Source organism: Buceros rhinoceros, unplaced genomic scaffold (genome assembly GCF_000710305.1).
Source record: "Buceros rhinoceros silvestris isolate BGI_N320 unplaced genomic scaffold, ASM71030v1 scaffold13436, whole genome shotgun sequence".
NCBI classification, from domain to species: domain Eukaryota; kingdom Metazoa; phylum Chordata; class Aves; order Bucerotiformes; family Bucerotidae; genus Buceros; species Buceros rhinoceros.
In genome coordinates, this window is record NW_010417014.1 from 16025 (window position 1) to 40307 (window position 24283).

At 47.9% G+C, this 24283-nt stretch overlaps 1 protein-coding gene across 1 annotated transcript in view; it reads left to right on the top strand.

Moving 5' to 3' along the window:
- Positions 1–1560: 1560 nt before the first annotated feature.
- SLC7A10 (solute carrier family 7 (neutral amino acid transporter light chain, asc system), member 10) overlaps positions 1561–24283 on the top strand; it is a gene marked incomplete at its 5' end in the record, with an annotated part of 23365 nt that continues 642 nt past the window's right edge. The window contains 10 exons of the mRNA XM_010138021.1: positions 1561–1632; positions 7631–7890; positions 14251–14402; positions 15160–15285; positions 16268–16421; positions 18059–18182; positions 18278–18381; positions 19494–19590; positions 22743–22892; positions 23245–23422. Of these exons, the coding sequence (XP_010136323.1) occupies positions 1561–1632; positions 7631–7890; positions 14251–14402; positions 15160–15285; positions 16268–16421; positions 18059–18182; positions 18278–18381; positions 19494–19590; positions 22743–22892; positions 23245–23422 (1417 nt within the window). The remainder of the gene's footprint in view (positions 1633–7630; positions 7891–14250; positions 14403–15159; positions 15286–16267; positions 16422–18058; positions 18183–18277; positions 18382–19493; positions 19591–22742; positions 22893–23244; positions 23423–24283) is intronic.

The following is a 24283-nucleotide window of genomic DNA, read 5'->3' on the forward strand; positions in this document are numbered from 1 at the left end:
GTTGCTGTTATTTTTATTGCCATTTTTCAGTTGTTCTTTTGCGAGCATATTAGCAGAGGAACCATAATTCATTTTCCACTGATACAGTAGTTACATTTTTTAATTGCATATGAAGTTAAATGGCTATTATTTTAATGCCAAGCCCTATAGATTCTTTTATTCTTCATCCATTCTTCACTAAGAGTTTTCCAAATGCTATTTAAAAACAAAGGAATCCAAGGCCATTACATGAAATATCCAAAACACTGCCATGTAGCCTAAATTCACGCTTAACTAGAGATTAACGAAATGCACTTGGAGTCTTTGCGGGTTTTAATTCAGCAGAGTCCCTATAGCCTAGTAAGTAAGTCTTCAGGCCTGACTGCTTTGTTGATTCAGAACTTCTTTTACCCTTTGTATTTTAATTGGGAGGGCCACTTGTAATCTCTTGTATGAAGGGTGACGCTTCTGTTAATAAGCTGGAGAGAAGCAGGGCAAAGGCTGAGCAGCACCTTGTGCCCGTCCATCCTGTCAAGTCCCGCAGCTTGGCTTTGGTGCACGGCAGCCGTCACGCTCCCAGCACTGCCAGCGTGGGTCAGGCCAGAGCCCGAGGTCAGCCAGGGCAGAGAGTGGCAAGTTTATAGAGCCGTTGGGACTGCCTGTGCTACCACAGGATTTCCAGTTACCACCAAAACTGAGCTACACGTGTTACTTCTTGGCTGGTTTTGTAGGTGAGTCATGCCCTGAGTTCACAGACAGGCAGTCACAATCAAAACTGGTCATTATTGTCCTCAATTAGGAGTGTTTAACCCCTGAGAGCCAATTAGTAACGGACAATTAGCTGGGTTTGAGGCGATTAGTTTAGCAGTTCTCTGCTAAATGAACATATAAATAAATATCTATGATGAGTTACATTACTGACATAGTCCACCTCGTATTTAATTTGGATTTAAACAATTAGTCGAAAGCAATTGTGCTTTACAAAACTTTTTGTTGCTGTTAACAGTAATCTCAAGCCTTTTCAATATTTCATACTCACATAAGATATATTTATTTATTAACTCCCAGTCAGGTTGCGAAACTTCAGCATTTGTTTAATGGAGAGCTATTCTAAGCAATGACACAGACTGGCACCCTGTTCAAATGTCTCCTTAGGTGTGGTATGGGTAGACTTTTGATTATTCTTCTATTCACAGCTGTCAGTGAAAACTGTCTGAATCTGTTGTTAAGGATACAATATACCAATATATCAAAAGAAAAGTGTAACCAAAACCAGGCTGCTCTCAAAAATTTCATTAAAAAAAAACCCACCTTGTTTTCTACAGCTTGATAAAATAGTGGCAACATTCCACCCACACTGGCATTGAGAAAGGATGCTGAACTGGCCCAGATACCCAGACACAGGCCATCTGTTACGACTGGGTCAATGAGACGCCCAGTGTACATTTGGGATATAATCCTTGATGACGCTGACTGGTGTCTTACTAACCCCTGCTCGGATTCCATAAACACGGGTCACACCACTACAATGATGCTGAAGGAAGCAGGACACCCTGGTAATGTTGGCTTTCCCTATGCCAGCGCTACCTGCCAGAAGCATCTCCTCGTGGCACCACCGGCAGTGTGCCACCAAGCGCTGCACGACCTGCCTTGAGCTGTAGTGTACCGTTTCCTGAGGACAGTAAACAGCACTTGATGAAAGCAGGAGTCTGGCAGGGTTTATGCTGAGGAACCGTACACAGTTTTTCATGAATGTTGCCTGCTGTAATCCTTACTGAGCAACTAGTCAAAGTGATTTTACCTGACGGCAGGGAAAAAAAAAAGCCTCAATTTCTTTGTTGTTAATGTTGCACTGTGTAGAGGAAGGAGCTGCTTAGACAAATTTCCAGTCCATATTACAGACCTGTTCAGAATTCCAGATGCATTACAGATCACAGCGCACAAGCAGTAAAAAGACATGAGTGATAATTGTCTTTGATAATCACACAGGAAACTGCTCAGCTTTATCACAAATACAGTCTTTAAATACGATCAGTAAGGCCATTTCTAAAGAACTGCTGAATGCTTTCAACAGGCTGTGAGATCCATTATTTTTTACAGACCATGTGGACTGTGTGCTGCAGATAAATAAAAGATGCCCTAAGGACTTTGCATGCCAAGTGAACATGCAAAGTGCTACCAGATTGCTTTGTTTTCTTCGCAAGCACGGTGATATTTAGTGTTTTCCTTCGAAGTGCAGTTCTTGGAGTGTTTTAATGAGAATTCAGCTTTTGTTTAAAGGATGAGTTTCAGCTCCCATAGGTACACTGAAAAACATCAAAACCTGACCCCAAATGCGCTCTCATCATTCACAAGCCAGAGGCAAACTGGAAACACTGGATTTTTCGGTAAAGCCCTATGCCCTCATCTTCAGTTCTGTACCACAGTGTCTGAATGGTTTAGCGCTACATAAGGCGCTCACCTACAAGCTAAACTGTACACTGCGTGAGTGACCGACCAGTCTGGAAAACCCGTCCCAGAGCCAGGTCTTGGCGTCCAAATTATGAACACAAATGCAGGGAGTATCTGGAGTACCAGTAAAGCTGAAACAAATTATCCCCAACATGGTGAGCACAGTAGTAACAGTCTCCCTGAAGGACACAACCAATTTCTTTCTTGCCCCAGAGTTCCTCACGAAATCCTCTCCAGCAGACTGAGGCTTGCTTTGAAATACCTATTTTAGGTTAAGCATCTGCCTTACTGCTAAGGCAGAGTTAATGCTTCTGGCCTGAGAACTTCTGCTAAGGAACATGAGACCTCCTGAAAACTCTGCTTCTCCTCAGGTGCTTTCTGACATCTCATTTTCTTAGAGTATTTCAGCATCTCCACCATGTCTATTTTTAAACATGTCCTATGCCAAGCAAAGCGATGGTGCTTCCCGGGCACATTTACAACGTTCCTGGCAGGTTTCCATAAGAACATTTTGTTGTCAGAAGGGTGTAGCACTTCCACTCCTGCTGATATATAGCTTTTGCACATGTTGCAAGAGCAAGATAATAGGAAATCCATAATGAGTTTGAAAGATAAATTTGCCTATCATATATTCATTCATGAAGGACATTAGATTTTTTTTTAACATTAACTACTTAATTTAATAAAAAGAAGTCCCATGTGTTTGTATGAAAGGCCCACCCAGAAGGCTGCCGGTTCCTTCCTGTCCTACTCCTTCAGGTAGCTGCACCCAGAAAACGTTATCCTTCATCAGAAAAAGTACTGGCTAGATCTAGCTCGATACAGACTTGCACACAAGGAGGATCACTTGGCAGGCTTGTCATAACAGGAGAGCGTCAGTCTAAGCAGTGCTGTGCCACGGATGCCTCCTCCCTGCGCCAATTTGAGTAACACCCCCGATGCCCCTTGCTGCCCCTCGCACAGGCCGCCAGGGACCCCAACGTCCCTTCCTAGAGGCACAAACCTGAAGCGTGGAGATATTCAGGACTTTGACAGTGACAAGGGCAAGCATTTGAAAAACACACCGCAGACAGATATCTGCCTATACATTTAGAGAGCAGTTTATCACCGCCGTGCCAGACGACTGCTGCCTCCTTATCTCTGTGGTCACACCTCACCCGGACTCGTCCCTGACTTCCCTGGCTCTGTTACAGCATGGCCTCACCACACTGCTCCCCGCAGTGCTGCTACTGCTTCTCTCCCCATCTCGCCACCCTTCCCAGCCCACCAGCAGGTCTGCCCATCACACCAAAGCCTCTGAGCAGGTGCAGAAAGCCAAACACAGAGTCGGCTGTGACCCCTCCACCAGCGTGAAAGCCACAGTCAGGGCGTCACCCCACCAGCCCCACACAGCACAGGTCTGCAGAGACACCACACTAGCGTTGCACATCTCCTTGCTGATTTTCTGGATTTCTCATCCGTTATCAGTTTGGGGGATGCCGTGCTGTGTTTGAGGTTTATCCTTCTTCCACGTACCCACACAGTGAAAAGGTGACACAAAGCGTGGGGGTGGAAGCTCTCACCGAGAGCATACCGATGACTATTTGCATCTGCTGTTACTGCCAAAAACAGCAGCAAACCTGAGCTGAGGTGAAAGGGAGCACTGAGCAGGAGGAGACAGCGTGAGAGGAGCCAGGGGACTCGTTTATGGGTTATTCTGTCTTTGGGCGATTCCTGTTTGTTTGGTAGTGGGACTGCCAGAAAGGAATATTGCCCCATCCCAAAGAGGCAACAGAAACCTACAGATACATCGCGGTAAAAAGCAGTATGTCCAAAGTTCCGCATGCTCCCCAAAATACCACCAGCTCCTCCCAAAATTGCAGTATTTTCAGGTATGTCGATGTGTGGGAAATGCAGATACACAGGTACCTATGCTGGCAAGTAGCAGATCATTTTTAAGGGTCCTTTATAACTTAAGATCTTCCTCCAAATGCACGTAACTGTTACGACTGCAGCACACAGCAGTACCAAAGTCTGTCCAGACAATTTTTAAACTCCTAAGGCAGGTACTTCCTTTTCAGCTTAAATTCAAGATTTGTTACAGCCCTAGAAAAGGGCACAAGCAGCCTTCCAGAAAAGCTTGCTTGTTCTAAATACGTGGCAACGCTTCAGCCAGCGGGAGAAACTATGACCAAAAGGCCTCATTAATTTCATCAAGTATAATGTATGCTTTAGCAAAACGTTAACTTCTCATCCATCTGGAAAGATTTCACCACTGCACTCCAGCCATGTAGCATCCCAGTAGGGGAGACCCAGAACAAATCTATTAGCACTATGAATAATACCGTAAAACCCACCCGCATCAAAACCCATTCCTTCAGCGCAAGTTGCCGTGATTAATGCTGCAGCAGTGCTTAGGGCTTCCAGTGCTACTTCAGCTAAGGGGTAGCTATATTTAATTTTACTATTATTCCAGGGTTATTTACTTCTGATAACATCTACATCCTTCATCTGACTTTTTTTTTTTTCTTTTTAATGTACAGAAAGTACTCCTGGACCTGGTAGCTGCCCATCCCATATGCACCAGGAGGTCATAGGTGGGAGATGCCTCAGTGTTTTCCAGGGACTCCCTCCATGGCTAAAGATTTTCCTGAGCTCTACCCTCATCTCCTCCATCACCGTTTAAGCCATTTATTTCTGGCTTATTGTTACCTGTGCGTCACGGACATTAAAAAAAGAAGCCCATGCACACAAAAAATATCTTTGGGGTGGAGGGAGGGAAAATGCACCTCTGTCCCTCATGACAAAAAGAGCATTTAAAATAGCCTTCGAGTAACCTGAAATCAGTTTCCTTCAATATGCAGCTCCTTCCCAAATACAAACCCACCCCTGCCTGGCATTTGGCCAGTTTTTTAGTGAGACCCTTTGAGAAGGCTGCAGCCTTCATGCAGCGCTGCACCCGTCTGCGAAGGATGGTGTCAGAGGCAGCAGAAGGGTGCCCCTGTCATTGGTACAGAGGTAACCCCATGGGTAATGCTCCAAAAAGCGTCCTCCATGGTTGAGCACTGGCCGCAGAGCCAGAAGAGCCAGCAGCAGCAGTTGCTTGCTGAGCCCTTTAATGATACACTAGCAAATCTTTTTTGCTTTTTACATGGCTTTCAGGGACAATAGGAGATTTAATAATTTAGCTTTAAAGGCACTATCAAAATTTTGGTGCTATTCAGTGTATTTCCTAAAAACCCAGCAGCTGTGGCTCTCAACTTTCATCTAAAAAAGATAATGACTCTGGCCTGCCTGTGTCCACAGAATGACTGTTACACAGGGGAATATGGCCAGCTGCAAAGCTTACAAATTCCAATGAAAAGTTGAAAAAAAAAAAAAAGGGCTTTGCCATGCCATTTAAAATGGATTTTACAACTTGTGGAGGGCTTGCATCAGTTTCTGTAATCTGTACCAATATCTCCTTACTGCTGTGCTTGCATAGCCTTGAAGCCACTGCACCACGGATTGAGCTGCCTGGGGGCACTGTGTAACGCGGTTCAGTTGTAATATTGAGAAGCCAGCTTTTACACCTGACGCAGCCCCCGCACGCAGCAGCCCCCTTTCACCAGCTGACACACCAGCAAACAGGAAAGGCACAGCAAACGTCACACCACCCCGCGCCAAGAATGTATCTTTATCGCATTACATACGATTGTATTTTCTGCCTTTACAGGCAGATTCTGGCTTGCCATTGCAGTGCTCTGGTAATACTTTAAGTCTCAGAGAATGGCTTCACCTGTGGCGAGACCCTCATGCCACAATCATGCCCTTGCTCCAAGAAGCCCCAAATCATCTGGGCAATCTGGCAGGGATTTGGCAGGAGCAGGGCTGTCCCCACAGCCTCTGACCCTCCAGCTCTTGCCAGGAAGTGGCCACCTGCTTTATGAGCTGCCAGAGTTGTCTATTTTCTACCTTAATTTGATTTCAAACTACAGATAGAGTATCTGCTTCAACATACGAGCTGTGAAAACACAGCTTCCTAGGAGCACAACTAGGACAGACTGGCTGTATGAACCACAATTCCAGACGCTGCTTTAAGAAACACAAGGACAGAATTGAAGCCACATGAAGCAAAATTTGGCATAACTTGATTTGTTTAGGGAGCTTGCTATACACTGTGAGCTGAAAAGCATTTATAAAGCAGAAGGGAAGAAAAGAGCTTAGGTTTAGTGACACACAGGTTGAAAGACTTCAGGGAAGCTGGCTTAGATGACAATACCTCATTAACAACTGGTATCCAATATTTTATTTTTGTGACTGCACTGATAAGAAATGCTTATAAAGTCAACTTCATAAGTGAGGATTTTAATACCAACACTTAAAAGAAGAAAGCTCACAGCAGAGACCTATGATAGCAGAGTCTCCCCATCCTTTTGGGAAAAGTGCTATTTAGATATTCCTCAAAAAATCCCAAGCCTGACAAAAACATCACCTTCAAGGCCCTGAACAGCTATGAAGCACCTCTTGCAGAGTGGTTCCTACTGGCGCGGGAGGACAACCGTGCCCTGGCCCCAAGCAAACAATGAGCATCTGTGCTACCCAGCACTCCCTTTCTATACCCAGCACTGCCTCGGCTCACACGCTAATCAAACAAAATTAGGAGGACAAAGTCCGCACTGTCCAATATTTCAGTCACCCCACAATATCCATTTAAAAATCTGTGGGTGATGACTAGGCAGCACAGATGTTGCAAATATAAAATGTTAATGGATTTCTGGTATTTCAGACTTTGAGATGGCTTTTTCGAGCACAATCTTAAATCTGTCCAGTGGCAAGAGCACCTCTTGGCCCCTACGTTATAGATAACACTAGTTAATTTTTTTTGACCTCCCAACCTGCCTTGAAGATGGGCCTTTACTCACTTAGTTTCCTCTTGGGGTAGATGAAAATCTTCATTCAAAGATGCTTTTAACTCCTTTCAGTACAATACTTGAGCACAGCAGGTGGTTGAGCAGGCTGTCCAAGTTTGTGCCACAAAACTGCTAGTGGCAAACATGGGTGCTTGCCAGAGTCTTACCGGAGTCATCCTTGATTGCTGATAAACAGCAATACTTTCCCCAGGGTGTAATCAATCAGATAAAATACACTCATGCAAAAGCTAGAAGAAACGGTTTATGGGCATGGGTGTTCTTGTTTGGCTGGGTGGGGGCTGTGGGTTTGTTTGCCTGTTCTTTAAATTAAAAAAAAAATTCCTCACTTTCTTTTACCTCACTGCACACTTTTGTCCTTTCCAGGTAATATCATTGGTTCTGGGATCTTTATTTCGCCAAAAGGAGTTTTGGAGCACACCGGCTCAGTGGGACTCGCTCTCATTATTTGGGTGCTTGGCGGTGGGGTGGCTGCCCTTGGCTCACTGTGTTACGCTGAACTGGGAGTCACTATCCCCAAATCAGGCGGGGATTATTCCTACGTCACAGAGATTTTTGGTGGGTTAGCTGGGTAAGTACCCTATCTCTATAAAGTAATTTGAAAACACATTTATATTAAGTATTTTGTGTGGAAAAGACATCTGACTTGGAAGAGACAAGGAACATTTGCCAATAAAATGCTTTTGCAAAATCATTCTTTCTGTTCTCATTAGAAATCCCAAATTGCCCCTACTTGGAGCTCCTGGTGCTGCCTTTCAAGGGAAGGGAACAGACACTTTCACTTTCCCCTCCCACTCGATAGAAAGAACGATGCTGTAAATGATTCTGCGTCCAAGTGACATTCCTGTGTGCCAGCCGTGAATGATCAGTACCTCGTAACTAGGAGCATCATGCAGCAGGGAAGCCAGGCTGGAGCTTCTTGCAGCACTGCTTCACTTACTGCGGCTGTACAGAATAACGAGTGGTGTGAATACAGAGGGTGGGGGGGATCTGCTAACTCAGGGAATGATTTCTCTTTGACAATACCACTAACGGAGTAGTGTGGCTAAGGAAGGAAGGGACAACTGAGAAGAGGTCGTAATTTATATTTGAATGTATTTTTTTATATATATTCAACAAGAAAAATTAAAACATCAGCCTGTACTCACAGTTCACTAAAGAAGCACCAAAACTTCCTGGCTCATTTGCAAGTAAAGAGGCCATGCGACAGGTTGCCATTTTATTTGTGAAAAATAAGCACCGTAACCATGACCTAGAGAAAGAAGGAGGACTAAAAAAAAAAAAATAATATTCCTTCTCACTGGAGATGGAAAACAAGCCTGCAACAGTTGAGCTTGCTGCTGAGCTAGAGTACATCAGCACCAGCATAACACAAGCAGGCTGTCACCCCATCCCATGGGCTGTCCCCTCGCTCATGCCTGCCTCAGCTCAGTGCCACCCGGGCACTGGGCACAGCTAGCATCTGAAAACATGCTAAGTGACAAGGTAGTTTTCAGATGCTCAACAGATTTAAGCTGCTGGTTGTACACTAGTTCTTATGAAAGACCATGTTTCTTCGGTCGGAGGAATTGCTCCTCTGAACGCTGTCCCACTTTGCATAGCAAATTACGCTGGTGTCGCAGCACGGATTGAGGTAACAAAACCCCTGGCTTGGTTAACCAAAATGTCAACTTCTCTTCACTGAGTTTAGTTCTCCCAGGGAGTGGGAGCTGCATGACAAAGCCTGCGCTTCCCTGGGGTGCTGTGGCAGGCAGTCTGCAGCTTCCCTCGTCACCCACCCCAGGAAGAGAGTCTGCAAGGAAGGACCATGGAATTGAAAGAGCATAAAACTGTGCAAGCAGTCACAAGGGCTATCGTGGGAATACCCCTGTGAGGGGGGGCCAAAAGCCATCAGAGTTTCACAAAACCAAAAGAATCACGCTTTCTAAGAGAGAAGAAGAAAGTAATTAGAAATCAAGTACTACTAAACACGGCTTTAGTTGTTCCTCGGCTCGCTCTGTGCCACATTCAGAGAATTTGCACGGTACCCAAAAGCATCAGACTATGCAGCTGCTGTAACTTGATTGATCACTACCCAGCATTTACCTGGGGACAGAGCAGTGCTCTCGCCACCTCTTCCCAGGTTGCTCTCTGCCGTGGCAGCAGCTCGCTTGGTGTCCAGGCTTGCCGTGCACAAGCAATATCAGAAAAGCACAACTTTGTCACCTGAAGGGAAGCAGAGTTCCCATTCTTGCTTTGCAGAGAGGCTTTACCTTTTCTCCCAAGAAAACAGACCATGTTGAATGTATGACAAAGAGTTGCCTTAGGCAAGAAGCCTCCAGGTAGGTTTTGGTGTAAGAAGGCAGGGCTGGGTCAGATTTTTCAGTAAAGCTGGGCTGGGAGTGTGCCCTGCTGCACTTTGCTGAGCCACCACCTAAAGCCTGCAGCTTCGGGGAAGTCTTAAAAGCAACTTCAGATTTTTGCCTTGGAAGCACCTGTTTCCCCACTGGCTCTCACGCATGGGGCTCCAGGCCGAAAGGGGCCCTTTGGCAGCCTGCACTGTGCCTACCCCAAGGGAAAAAAGGACTGCTTCTCCAAAAGTTCCATTTTCTCCTCTGATTTAATCCTTACACAGCAAGGAACATCAAATCCAGCAAACAAAGCTTCAGTGCATCTGCCAAAGGGTTATCCCGATGGCAAAGCCGAATGGTTTAGTCTATTCACACAAAGATGTTTTTTATAGAAGCACATGCTGTACCCACCTGGACCACAGCATTTCCTCTTCACTTCTGTTGTCTTGTCCCTGCTCCCCAAAATCCTCCCCATTTATTATGTTCCTTATAGCTCTGCAGGAAAACAATTGTAGCCATTGGAGTACTACATGCCCTGGCTTCTGTGCCTGGTGGTGCTGATAGCTGGTTGCATAAAAAAATAAAATAGTCATAACACTGCTAGGTGTGATGGAAGAAGGTTAGTGGAATAAAAGAGAGGTAGGCAAAACAGGGCCATCTCCTGAGCAGGCAGAAGCTTTGGCTGCAGAGCAGGAGCTCTGCCCCAACTCTGAGTACAGCTGAAGGACAGCGCATGAAATGCTGCTGAAAGCAGTGGTGATGGCAAAACTCAGCTGGAGATGACCCTGCAGAAGGGACACTCCTCAGCAGCTCCAGCCAGAGGAGAAGGAAGAGGCAAGAAAGGGTTCCTGTTGCACTGGGCTCTGGTCCGGTACCCGAGAGCAGACTTCCCACCTTCATCTTCCTTTAGAAATCATCTCGGTTTTAGATAGCACTTGCGTACAAGCACAGGCACTGCAGGGTATGTGTCACATCCCGGGGATGCTGGAGACGCCTGAGCACAGCTCATCTGCTTCTATGCTTGCATGTCTGTACAGATCTTAAAAAGAACATTACCCAAAGCAGTAAATAATAGGCTTAATATGTTTTCCTGCAGGAAACAATGAATAAATTCAGCTTCATGAAAAATGCACTAATGCATTTCTGACAAATACAGCTTCTGCTGAATGCTCAGCAATAATGTTGCAACTAACACAGCTGCATCACCAGCAGTGACTGATGACTGGACATAGAGCCTTATTAAAAAGCGATAGTACTGAAATCAGCAGAGAGCTCTAAGCCAAAGCTTTGATGTCGCTCCAAACTGCAAGTAAAAAGTTCGGGTTTGGTCCAGAGATGACTGGCGCTTCCACGTGAGTGCCACACCTTCCCAAAAGCAGCATGTCTCACCACAGATTGTCACTTATTGCAGTGTATTTCCAAAATGAGGGGGAAAACAAAATCTAATTAGAGACGTTATCTGATGCACATGCACACTGATGAGAGGATGGGAGGAGAGCCATGGCCTTCAATGGACTTTGGATCAGACTCAACCACAGAACACACAGCAGAGGCCATCCAGCTAGCAGCTGTTGGTGCTCATTATGCACCACCTTGGTTTGCTCAGAACACAGGCAGGGAGGTTATCTCACCAGCCCTTTTGCCATCAGCACATGGAGGAGCTCAGATTTCCCATGCAAACGCCAATGCCGTGGGGAAAAAAAAGAGAGAATAAATAATCACAAGAGCCCTTACGTCTTCCTTTATTTTTTTTTCTATATTCAGCTGTCTTGAGGCTGTTTCTAAAGGTCCAATCACTTCTTAGTAACAAGAGGAGATTTAATGTCCCAGGTTCTTGTGGTGCTGTAAATTACCAAGTACCTGCGAAAGCCTATCAGACAGGGTTCAGCTCCTGACACCCTCAGTGCTACAACTCATCCCTCGGGGCACTAATTTCCCCACTTTCCATTTGAAGAACGGGTCAAAGTTACTCCAGGTGTGCCACAATGACGTCTCCCTGCTTCAAGCTGGACTTTGGCTCCCTGCTCTCGTTACGCTCCATCTGCATGACTGCCCAGCGCAGAACACACACATCCAGCCCTTCAGCTTGCACCTCGATATGTGCACCACTACACTACAGCGAGGACATCTGAAATTCAGTTAAGCCTGCAGGAAATTTCAGCCCTGCATCACTTAAATTAATTATAGCTGATCTGGAACAGTTGTTCTTTGCTAAGGAAATTGGACTCTCAGCTCTTCCTACACAACAGATGATAAAAGATGGTGCTTTAAAAGCAAAGACTTCCTAGAAGACTCAGAGTGTTGGGATTCATTCCTGCCTGCCAGCCACAGCACAGTACCACCTACCCACGAGCCATTTACCCCAAGAAAAGCCATTCCCAGCCCGCCAGGCCTCCAGCTGCTGATCCTGCCCCAACCGCTGCCAAGGAGCGAGGCAAGCGCTCAGCAGTGCAACCCCAGCCCCAGCAGCTAGATGTTCAGGGACATGAACGTGATCTGAGTGACTAGTGCACAGATACCCTCTTTTCAGAGCCAGTCTTTGGTTAAAACTCACCTAGAAACACAAGATAAAAGTGGGCTCACATCTTAGGCAAGCTTCCCTTTTATTTTAGTGTCATCTCTCACTTGCGCTTCCCCTTTGACAGTCACCCTCCGCTACAAGTCTGCATTTACTTTGTGTTATCAGTCCTGCGTGTGTTTCAATCCAGCAGGAAACAAACTGAATGTCAGAAATCTATGGAATTATTCACATTCCCATGAAACCCTATTCTACCCGATACCAACTGTAACGCACTCTGTACCACAACATAGAAGCAAAGGCCAGTTTTGCCTGAGATACTGTTTTCAGAGCCATTCTCCCACTGATCATTTTCAGTTGAACACAGTTCTTAGTCTCCATAAATTGTATGGGCTAAGATAAACAAGATAGGGAAGAGCTGGTGCCCTCTGCCCACCAAAGCCCACGGCCCCCCAGGTTTGGCTCTGCCGGAGCGCTGCCAGCAGCACTGCCAGACTGGGGCTCGAGCACTTGCAGCGAGAGCCAAACTTGACCTCGCTCAGCACCGCAAGCGCCCTAACTGTACCAGCAGTTTATTACTGCAGTCTGTAAATCATATTTAGTCTTCAGGGGGGACCAGCTGGGTTAACTCACCCAGCAAGCAGGGTCTGCAGAGCTACCCCAAACTGAGTATACCACCCACAGCACCGAGTAGCACAAAGCAATTACAGGATAACGCTGCTCTGAACCATAATAAAAAATACTCAAAATTGGGGGAAAAGAAAAGGAGTCACGAAACAAAATAAAGAGAAAAACTCCTGAGTCTTAAAAACAATAGTGCCATTTGGGAAGGTAACCAGCTGTTGCATCATACCAGTTTACCAAATTAGCTCTCTGGTAGTTAATAAGAAAAAGGAAGCATCAGATTGCCCCATACTTCTCAGAAACAACAAAGAAATGTAAAGGACGGGACTGAAAGACACTTACCACCTCAGCCCAGGAGAGCAGCCAGCAAGCAGTACTGCCTCCCTCCAGGTTAAGGGCACCAGGAGGGGACTCCCCAGCTGCGCCAGATTTGAGGAACCGGCAGCAGGCAGCATGCTGGGAGGGAGTAGTCTTTAACAGAGCAACCCATGTAATCTGGAAATCCTACTGTCTTCTTTGGATGGTCCTCATTCGTGCTGGGCATCCCTGCACACGCCATTTGCGTGCGTACATAAATTAACGAATTTCGCACGTGGCGAGAAGGAGTTCACTTTCTTGCAATGACTGCTTCTCGCTACAGAAATAATAATACTTCAAGTATTTTAAAACACTGCTGCTTTTATAAGATAAGTATTTTTTTAACTTTTTCCCAGAGTGAGAAACCAAAATATCTCACGCTTTATAATTTCAAGGGTACCTCGTTTGGTGCAATTACCTTCAGCCGCAGCTGGAGGCAGGCACCCAGCCTGGCTGGACCCCAGCTGAGAGATCACAGAACACGGCAGCACTAAGCCGCCCTGGCCCAGTTTGCAAAGCCAACCTGAACAGTGACAAGAACCCCCACAATGACCAGCGGGGAGCTGGTAGCAGCCCCAAGAGTGAAGTTGGGGGCCCTGCCGCAACCCTTCGGAGATGTCTTCAATGTAGGGACTGCCATCTGCTGCAGAAACACGTCAGCCCAGGAGCGACAGAGATGCTCCCGCTTTGACATACAGAGCTAAATCAAAGCATGCTCACTGGCCATGATCCTCACTTGTCCACACGTTCCTAAACTGTGCTTTGCTTAAAAAGGTTTAATTTAAAATCTAGATTGGGCTGGGGACATGGGCAAAGGGCTGAGGAGAGGCACAAGTAGGTGACCGTTATGCGTGACCAGGACAGAAGTGCTCAGTCCTGGAGAGCTGTCCCAAAGCACTGTGCAGCCGAGCGTGTGTCACCTCCTCAGACAAGCACTGCTTTCTTGTGCTTTTTCTTTTCTTTCCAGGTTTCTGCTGCTGTGGAGCGCAGTGCTTATCATGTACCCGACAAGTCTGGCTGTCATTGCACTGACCTTCTCAAACTATGTCCTGCAGCCCGTCTTCCCTAACTGTATCCCCCCATATAATGCTTTTCTTTCCAGGTTTCTGCTGCTGTGGAGCGCAGTGCTTATCATGTACCCGACAAGTCTGGCTGTCATTGCACTGACCTTCTCAAACTATGTCCTGCAGCCCGTCTTCCCTAACTGTATCCCCCCATATAATGCCTCCAGGATCCTCTCCATGGTGTGTTTACGTGAGTATTTGCTTCTTGCATGCACACAAAGCTTGCCTCGGTTTTACATGGGACCACTCGAGGGGCCGCTCCAGCCAGGCTGGAATCGTGGCCACAACCCAAAAGGCAAGAGAAGAGGTCCCAGGACAGGCATCATGACTGGTGTGGGATATTGAATCCCGTCCCATTTGCTTGCAGCAAGCACAGTGGGCTGGAGTGGGGCAGAGTGGGGCCTGAATCCCTGTGGGTCCCAGGGAAGGAAAGTGGCAGCAGGCAGGAGCTTGTGGGATGGGGCAGTGCTGTGCTGCCTGCAGAGCCATGGATGTCCCACACAGGTGACCCACCAGCACGGGTGGCCCACCACCATTCCTAGTTTTTTACATTCATAAATGCAAACGTGTAGAGGTGCAGCACTCCACCAGCTCTTGATTACATACGGAGCCAGCAAAAGCAAACCAGGATATGGGGACAGAAGACGTTCACTGTCTCTGCGAGGAGGCGGCAATCCCTGCGTGCTGAGCACCACTCAGGCACAGTTACTAGAGCTGAGGGGATCCCCAGCTGGCAGTGCCCGAGGTGGGAAGGCTGCTGGCTTCGAGGGATGCCCCTGCAGCTGGGAGTCTCCTAGGGAAAGGTAACGCTCCTCCTCACCCTCGCTCCCAGCCACGCTAGAGCTGCCTGCAGGAACACGCGTGTCAGACTGTTTTTCAATGCTTTGACTGTGTGTTCTTAAATAAACCTAATTTCATTTCACTGAATTCAGCCTTTTTCTCCCCAGTCCTCCTGACCTGGGTGAACAGCTCCAGTGTTCGATGGGCAACGCGAATTCAGGATATATTTACAGCGGGAAAACTCTCAGCCCTGGCCCTTATCATTATTGTGGGCTTCATACAGATCTTTAAAGGTACTCTGTGAGTCAGCTCTAACACAGTTACAATACTTGATAGCTGATAGACTTGATTTTTCCCACTTACTGCACTGTTTCCTCCTTACATACTGTCCCAGAGTCCTGGGTTTAGCCAAGCTGTGGGGCTCTACGGTCACACAGCCATGGAATGGGTGGCACAACAGAGAAATCAGCTCTGTGCCCTTAAACAAGGCCCTTTCTGGCCCACCTTGTTGGTTTTGATAGAATAAAGGCTGGCTCATGCGGATGTTTCGGGATGTTTCGCAATAGAAATTCTTTAATCTGCTGTGTGTTTCTTAAAATCATAGTGCTCTGGGTGTAAAATGAATAAGCAATGCCTTGCCCAGGGCAGGAAGGCACCTACTTCATTTTGGGCACTAGTCCAATTTTCTACAAAAAGTCACTTATAAAATTAAAAATAGGCAAAAATCTCCTGATTCACCAACTCAATGGAAAGCAGAAAACACAAAGGGCTCACATTGTTTTTATCATGTCTAAGATGAGGCATATGAAGGAAGATGTAATATGACAATTACAGAGAGCAGAAAACTTGTTTTCTCACTGGTAATAGTCCCACGATCTTGACAAATCTTCCATCCCCATAGACATTTTGTTTTTGAGCATTTTTACGAAATTGTAAAAGAAAACCACAGGTAGGAATTTGCTCTGCTAAGGAGCCCTCCTCAGACAGTGCAGGTTGGCAAAGCGTCCTGTGAATCTCAGCTGTGACGCCAGTGCCACAGCACATGTGGCAGGGGGGGTGCCCCTGCGGGCAGCCCTAGCTGCCTCCCCAAGACACCATCCCACAGAAAGTACTGCAAGTGCAATGCCAGCCTGTGGTGGCATGAAGAGCATCAAATCCCAAATCCAATAAGGAATAAAGAACAAAAAGAAAGAACAAAAAGCAGAATTTTACCTATTCTCCCATGTCTCCGCTAGGTAGGGTTGACTTAACTTCTTACTTGCTGTCTCTGTGCAGGAAACTACGAAGAGCTGACACCAAGCAATGCGTTCAATTTTTGGATGACTCCATCCGTGGGCCATCTAGCGTTAGCTTTTCTTCAAGGGTCGTTTGCATTCAGTGGCTGGAACTTCTTGAACTACGTAACAGAAGAGCTGGTCGATCCCCGCAGGCAAGTATCCTTTTCCATGTCATCCGCATTTTCTCGAAGTGCTGAAACATTGGAGCCATCTGGTAATATTATACTTTTAATAAGCTGTAGCAATGTCCTTCCATGTCTATGGGACCGGTCTTTTTAAAGGAGATAAAGATTTTTGGTTTAGAACAGATAGCAGACAAGTTAAAGAGACACTGAAATCACAAAGGCATCAACCGAATCAAAGCAGCCTATAGACAAAGCAGTATCTTTATGGCACTATTCAATCACACAGTGCTTCTGTAGCAGGAAAAATTAACCACTGATGATACGCCAGACAAGTACCTACAGGGAGAATCAGCGCTATTAGAAAAATGTTGAATTATGCTTAGCTTTTTTACCCAAAGGGGATATTGCACAGACACCCAAGCGAGAAGACTAGGAAGTCGTTGCACAGTGAAGGCAGCGCTCCCTGCCCCAGCGTGGCTGCAGGCAGCTGCCCGCCGGGTGGACCGACGTGCAGTCGCTGCTGGTCCTGCGTCCTGGAAGGGGCTAGGAAATGATTTATCACGAGCAGGCTGGGAAGGCTGGAGGGAGAGTGAATTTTAGTCTAATAAAGCAAAGCTCAAATGTTTCAACATTTCTGAGCTGATGAAGCGGAATGACAAATGCCAAGAGCAGCTCTCGGAGCGTTAGTTATTTCTGGGGCACACAGCAATTAAACAAGGAGAAATTTAAGCTGTTACACAGCCTGGATGGGAATGAATTAAATCTGCAGCCTTACAAGCAGCTCTGCACACGCCTTCACGCTAGTGAGTAGCAAAGCGCACGTTCAGAGATCTTGGCAGGAATAAAGAAAGTGTGGTAATGTGTTCCCTCAATAAAACACCAACATTTTAATGGACCACCACAATTTCAAAGCTGAATAACGAGAAGTTATTACTTAAATAATGCCTCAGTTGAGAAATAAGGAGAAAAAGGAGTGAATGGCCTCTTCTTTTTTTCATTATTTTTGCAGCTTCTAAGGAAACTAAAATGTGTTTAAAAATTGGATAGTCAAAAACACTTCCCATTTTTACTAAAACTGTTCAAAATCACAAAGGTTACATCCATTATTTTTAAAACTTTGTTCCAAATCTGACCCACAGAGCAAAAGGCTTTATTGCATTAGATACTGAACGGCTCAGGTGTCCACCCCTGAGGAGGTCAAGTGCTGCGCTAAGGTGCCACGGTGTTGTATGGCCCGTGCAGGTTTACGGCGTGGGCAGGGGCCGGGGCAGCCACCTCAACAACAGGACCCCGTTCCTTTTCTGGGCAGGCGAAGATAAAGCAGAACGAGGCATTTTATCTCGCCACTGCTGCCCGTACGTAGGGCTTTTGAGAAACAGCGATGTCGTTTTCCAGCAACACGCTGCCTCAATCCCACTCAAGAGCCCGAAGGGAGCACTCGGTGGTTTTGTCCCAGGTTGCTCCGCTGCAGACGTGGCATTTCATGGCGCTTTTAGCCTTCTCCAACCTGCAGCGGGTCAAAGAGCAGATGGAAGCGCTGCTCCTCTTCGGGGAAGCTGCCGATGAACCCACCCAGCTGGGTGGCTGCCCCGGGGCCGTACACTGTTGTGGACTTGCTGTGCATGACTGTATTTTCTTATCTACCCTCCTAATTCTTTTATTAGGAACCTACCTCGTGCCATATTCATATCCATCCCATTGGTGACATTTGTGTATACGTTCACCAACATTGCATATTTCACTGCCATGTCACCCCAAGAGCTCTTGTCCTCCAACGCTGTGGCGGTAGTAAGTAAACCATTCCCTGGATGTCTAAAATACACTTTGATTTAAGTTCTGTGCTTTGCAGTGTGTTTCAGTTTCTTTGCCTTCTGTTGCTTTAGACATTTGGTGAAAAGTTACTGGGCTATTTTTCCTGGGTTATGCCAGTCTCAGTGGCCCTATCTACATTTGGAGGAATAAATGGATACCTTTTTACCTCATCAAGGTTAGATGGAGTACAATTTTATGAACATTATCTAATTTGGGGAGGGGCTGTTTTAATTTCATTTGCTAAAGAAATGCTAGCTAGACATTTTGGATGTTGTAGAGCATGAGGTCATTACTGGGCGTGTTAGACACAGTCAGTTATTAATTGCTCTGTTTCAAATCAGCAAACGTTAATGTTGAACTGTGGAATCTCTTGCAAAATAATCCTACAAACTACTGAAAGCATCTGCAGATGTGGAATAACTCACAGTAAAGAGCCAATCACAGCTTTAGTATCGTCTTCCGTCAATAAAGTTCCAGTAGCTACAAGCTAAACTGTGCTTTGCGCTAAGAGGAGTTTTAGGGTCTGATGCTGTTCCCAGTTACAGATGTTTTCCCTTCCATGCTGAAAAAACTCCTCTCAGGCAAGATGCTTTGCACGCACGCTGCTGACAGTAGGGCCAGAATCTGCGAAGTCTGCTATGTTGTAGTCTATGAAGTCTGTTTATATTAATTGACCTCTCTCTCTGGACTTAATTAAAAAGTTACAAAGATGTTTTGGAGGAAATGACTCAAGTCTTAAGTACCTTGGGAATGTCATTTATCTCAGCACTTTCATGAGTACAATGAGATGTAAGAAATCTGAGTGCATATGTAACAGGTTATGCTCTTGAAATCTTAAGTCATGTTAAACCTTATCTAAAACCCTTTTGACGCTGGAAATACTATCTATGAGGGGTCTAATGCCTTGGCTATGTCTGGCTGGTGACCGCACAGCGTTTACAGTGTTCGTCTCACCCTGGGTAAGGGGGCAACGCTGGCCAGCAGACGGGGACTGGACAGCTTTTGGTCCTCCTCAGAGGAAATTTGGCACCTCAGAGCAGGTAATGTCACAGATGACATTAGCTGTTAAAGGCCTCACATACCGAAGGGTATAGTTCAGATAACTTACACCAGGTTACGCAGTCAGGCTCTAGTCATCTCCCCAGCCACAGCGCAGCACCCACAGGCCACAGCTCCCTTCCACAGCAAGACCGGTGTGGGTGGTTGGGATTAGAGACGTTGTACGGCTAGATACTGAAGAGGCTCCTGCACAGCCGGTGCGTTCAGCGGTACTGTTCTGATTTCTAGGTTATGTTTCTCTGGTGCCCGAGAAGGCCATTTGCCGAGTTTGCTTGCCATGATCCACGTCAAGCACTGCACACCCATTCCCGCCCTGCTCGTCTGCGTAAGTTTTACCATCCCTGCTCTGCCGCCCTGTCACCTGCTTTTAGAAATACTGAACCACAGAGGGCAGAGCCGGAAAGTTCCCTGGGAGGCCGTTCTACCCCAGAGGAGGAGAAGCAAGTCGGCCTGGAGCGCTGCTGGTGGGTGCTGGCTGAGCAGCTCCGACAGCTCAGCGAGGAGCAGCCTCCAGCCTCAGAAATAATCCCTCCTGCCCCCAACCCCCCTGGGTGCCTGGCAGGTTTCCCTCACACCGAACTTGAGCTGCAGCATAAGCCCATTGCACTTGTCCTACCCACAGCAGAGAGGGAGACGGGCTTTTGAAACAGATCCTTCGTTTAAGAAAAGATGAGTTCTCTTGACCAGTTTTGCCTGCTTTCCACAAACATCTGGAAATCCCCGTCATCCCACTCAGGCAGGGCAGCTTTAGAACCCGCCACCAAAGCCAGAGACATGTCGGATCCCAGGGAAAGGTCAAAGTGCTCCCAGTTACTTTTCTCAATGAGCAAAACATCTCGTGAGGGATGACCAGACAGCACTCTGAGGACCAGGGGTGTTTCTTTCCTGTGGGCCAAAAAAATTAAGCAGGGACGATGATTGGAGCAGCCCTGAATAATGTGTCTGCTGAGTGGTACATCAGGCAGACAAGAGGTCACCTGCGGAGATCAGAAACCGCTGGGACGAGCGTTGGGAGGGTTTGGGGCTGGTTAGGTGCTCCTGCAGGAAGATTTCCCTCTTTTCAGACAGCGTAAATTTCCACGATACTGATGACTTACAGAAGTTATTATCTGAAACAAAGAGCTCCATACGCTTTGACCAGTTGTGAAGCTACACTGTCTGATGGGTTTCACTGTACTACAGCAGACATTAAAGAAGAACATGCCTCCCAGCGCTGCCGTTGCCCGGCTGCATGGCCTGAGCAAGGGAATTTGCCAAACGGCATTTGCTTGAAATCTTGGCTGCCTCAGCTGCTGCTAACCACAGATTTGCCACTGATATCAAAACGGTGCAGGCTGGACCCCAGATGCACTAGGAAGGTGTACGTACATTTATGTGTCCCCCAGCTCTAACAGCAATACCGGCACAATACACCCAGACCAAATTTCACCGAACGAGCCTCTGCGCATTCTGTTTTTATGACAAAATACGCGTCCTGCCGAGGCTTTACAGCATTCCCGGGGCTTAGTGCCCCATGACAAGCATCTCACATGCTGCCCATGCAGGGTTTCAGGGTAAACTGCCCGCAGCCTGCCCTGCCCCGGGCAGCCAGAGAGCACTGGCCCCATCACGGGCTCCCGCCGGGCAGCTGCGCTCTGCTGGTGCCGGTGAGGCGGAACTCCTTTGTCCTTAAAAACACATCGGCTGAAAGAGCACGCTGAGTTTCAGAGACTGTTTTGCTGCGAAACAGCCCTGACAGTTGTGGGCTGCCTGAGCCAAGTTGGACGATCCATCAGGCATCCGCCAGCCCGCTGCTCCACTCAAATCGTTCCCCTTGAATTACAGTGCAAAATACAGAACCGGCGCCGTGAGTCAGTTCAGCACCAGAAGGTGTTTTAATGTGGCTTAGGGCATGTCAAGTGCTGCTAGGAAATATTAATTTATTAACAATCAGAAATATAAAAATAGCATAGTGTAGGCAGCCGCATTAGCAAACTGGGTCAGACTTTAGGCAAAGCTAATTAATACATCAGGTTCCCTTTTCTCCTCCAGTGAATCACACCTAGCTCCTTGCACGGAGAAAGGTTTCTTTGTACACGGAGAGAGGCCTTTTTAACACCACCAGCGAGACCTGTATTTTTACTAATTCTTTCACAAATCAAGGGGCCAAGCTGAATGTAAAATAAACAGACCGAGGGTTTTTTGCAGGCCAAGGGGAGCAGCCGACTCTCCCGCCTGCCGTGCGGCTGCAGCCAGGCGATCGGGGGGAGCAGCACACCCCTCTGCAGCCTCGTACCACTCGGGGATCACACCCACACCGAGAGCAGATCTGGCACATCAGTGTCACCGACGCACAAAATCTCATCGCTCCGAGTGGCATCACTGCAAAACCTGTTAGTGGCAGGAGAGGGTCGTGTGTGTGTATGACACGGTGTGCCTGTCAGAGGAGAGCAGGGAACGTGTCCTGTGACACCAGTATAAAACACTGTCCTATTTTAAATCCATGTTGTGGGGAGACTGCTCAAAGTGCTGAAACGCCCCTGCCAAGCCTGCAAGGCTTTGAAGGGAGGAACAGCAGGACCAAAGGGTCGTTTGACTGCAGCAGTACGTAATTCCTGGTGCTGATGGTGCAGAAGCCTTCCCTCCCAGGAGGACTTTGCTGTTGAAACAGCTAATTGAGAAAAGGGGACATAATCTAAAAGAGAGCCTGCAGTAACACAGACCAAAATCCTGAGCGCTCTCTGGGTGTTTCGTTGCCCTCAGGCTCCGGCCACCAGCAGACAGCGTTCACAAGACCAGTACGTGGTGCAGGCAGGGGCTCAAATCAGCTCCTGGGGTACCAACAGGCAGGTGGGTGGCACCTGAGGGTCAACCCCTGGCCCCCAAGCCAGCTCTCCTGGCTCTACAGAGTTATACAGAAATACAGTACAAACAACACACCCTAGGCGTGAAAATTTCCACCGTCCGTCTGTCAGATTCCAAACACAAGTAATGCTCGAAAGATTAACGATGCCAGTCGCCTGCAGCATGAGCCGCAGGCTGGCAGGGGAAAAGGACAAAGCTCTTACTCTCTGTAATATACAGGGCACCTGCAACAACACAGCACACTGAAAGGAAACCCTCCTGCCGTCAGCAGTCCTCACCATACAGCTCAACGGCTTTTCAAACCCACCGCAGAAACGGGTGAAGCGGGGCAACGGAGAGCTCTGCCAGCCCTCGCAGCCTGGCCCCCGGCAGCAGAGCCACCTCTGCCAGCACCCCGTGGTATTTCTAAACACACCTGCTGGTCTCAGGCTTCAGCACGCCCCAAATATCCCTAAATCCCCGGTCAGGCCCAGCAGCACAGCTCGGGGATAACACACCAAACCACAGCAGGTGCCCAGAGGGGCCATGAACAAAAGGACCTTGACGGCTTTAACGGGGTTTTTCTGGGTTTTGTGGGGTTTAACTACCTTCTCTAGTAATGACTCAAGTAAGGCTGTGCTTCTCTCTTCGCAGTGTCTGGCCACTGTTGTCATCATGCTTGTTGGAGACACATACACGCTCATCAACTACGTGTCATTTATTAACTACCTCTGCTATGGAGTGACAATTATAGGCCTGATTGTGTTACGCTGGAAGAAACCCAAAATCTTCAGACCTATCAAGGTGACAATGTTAAAGCTAAACCTCTTGGTTGCGGTAGCGATGCAAAGGGTGGGACGGCCACACCGAGCCCTCCGTCCTCCAGCGCTGGAGAACTGTTTAATTTTCGATGCAGTGGTAATGTTTTAGGGTCCCGAAACGTACCCCAAAGTACCACTCGTGTAAAAACAGGATACACAGGCATGCCCCTTGTGAACCTGCCAGGTGGGGCAGAGAGGACAGGACAACAGTGGTAGAGGGAGAGGAGACGTGAGCCATGGGGGCTCCTGGGGCTGCAGCACTGCCTGTACGCCCCCGTCACCAGTCACTGTCGTTGCTCTGAAGAGTCGTGCTCTGCTCTGCTCTCTCCTGGCAGGTGAACCTCCTCATCCCCATCACTTACCTGGCATTTTGGGCATTTCTGCTGATCTTCAGCTTATACTCTGAGCCGGTTGTCTGTGGAGTTGGACTCATTATCATTTTAACTGGAGTGCCAGTGTTTTTCCTTGGAGTCTACTGGAGAAATAAACCAAAGTGTGTAAATAGGCTAATAGGTAAGCCAGCACCACCACGGTGCCTCGCCGTGCTGCGGGGGCCACCAGTTGTGCTTGGGAATGCAGGGGTCTGCCCAACCTCTGACACGTCGACACTAAAACAGCCAGGGAACCACCCAGACGAGCCCGACCACCACTCTTGGTCCCAGGCAGCCCCTGGGCACAAAGTGGCCAGACAGCGCTTGCCTTTGGGCAACTGCTTTGCTCACTCCTGGGCACGTTTGCCTCCTGTTGTGCCGCTGTGCAGCTCCTCATCCGTGCAGCTCACCCACCAGCAGCTGTCCCGGAGCAGATGCACAGGAGCATAACTTCAAGCACATGAAGGCGAAATGAGCTATCACAAAAGCACTAACAAATGGCTGAGAGCTTTGCTCGCCCCTTGCCCTGCTCCCCTCCCACCGTGCACACCCCGCTGCACAAGCCCTGCACAGCACGATGAATTATTTCACACTCAAAAGATAAGAAAGCCTTAGATTATCACTCACATAAAATTAAAGCTGCCCGTAAGTCTTTTATGTTTTGGTTGTGTTTGGTTCTAATCATTTTGCTCCGAGGCGAGGACTGTCAGACAAGCACGGTGCCGCCCTTTGCTCTGACCAGAGGGCTCCCACTGGGTACAGCAGGGCTCCGCTGCTGGCAGCTCCCCCAGCCCAGGAGGGCTGGCAGCCAGCCCGGCCCTGCCAGCCTGCCACGCACGGCGTCCGGCGGCTCTGCAAGGGGCCAGGGAAGGGCTGTGCATGGGCATCCCTAGAGGAGCCATCCCGACCTGGCCCTGCCTCGCAGACACTCTCGTACCACCGAGCAGGAGTGGAAAGGGTCGGCGGGGGCCCTCGGCGGTGCAGCCGGGGGGGGGGGGCGGGG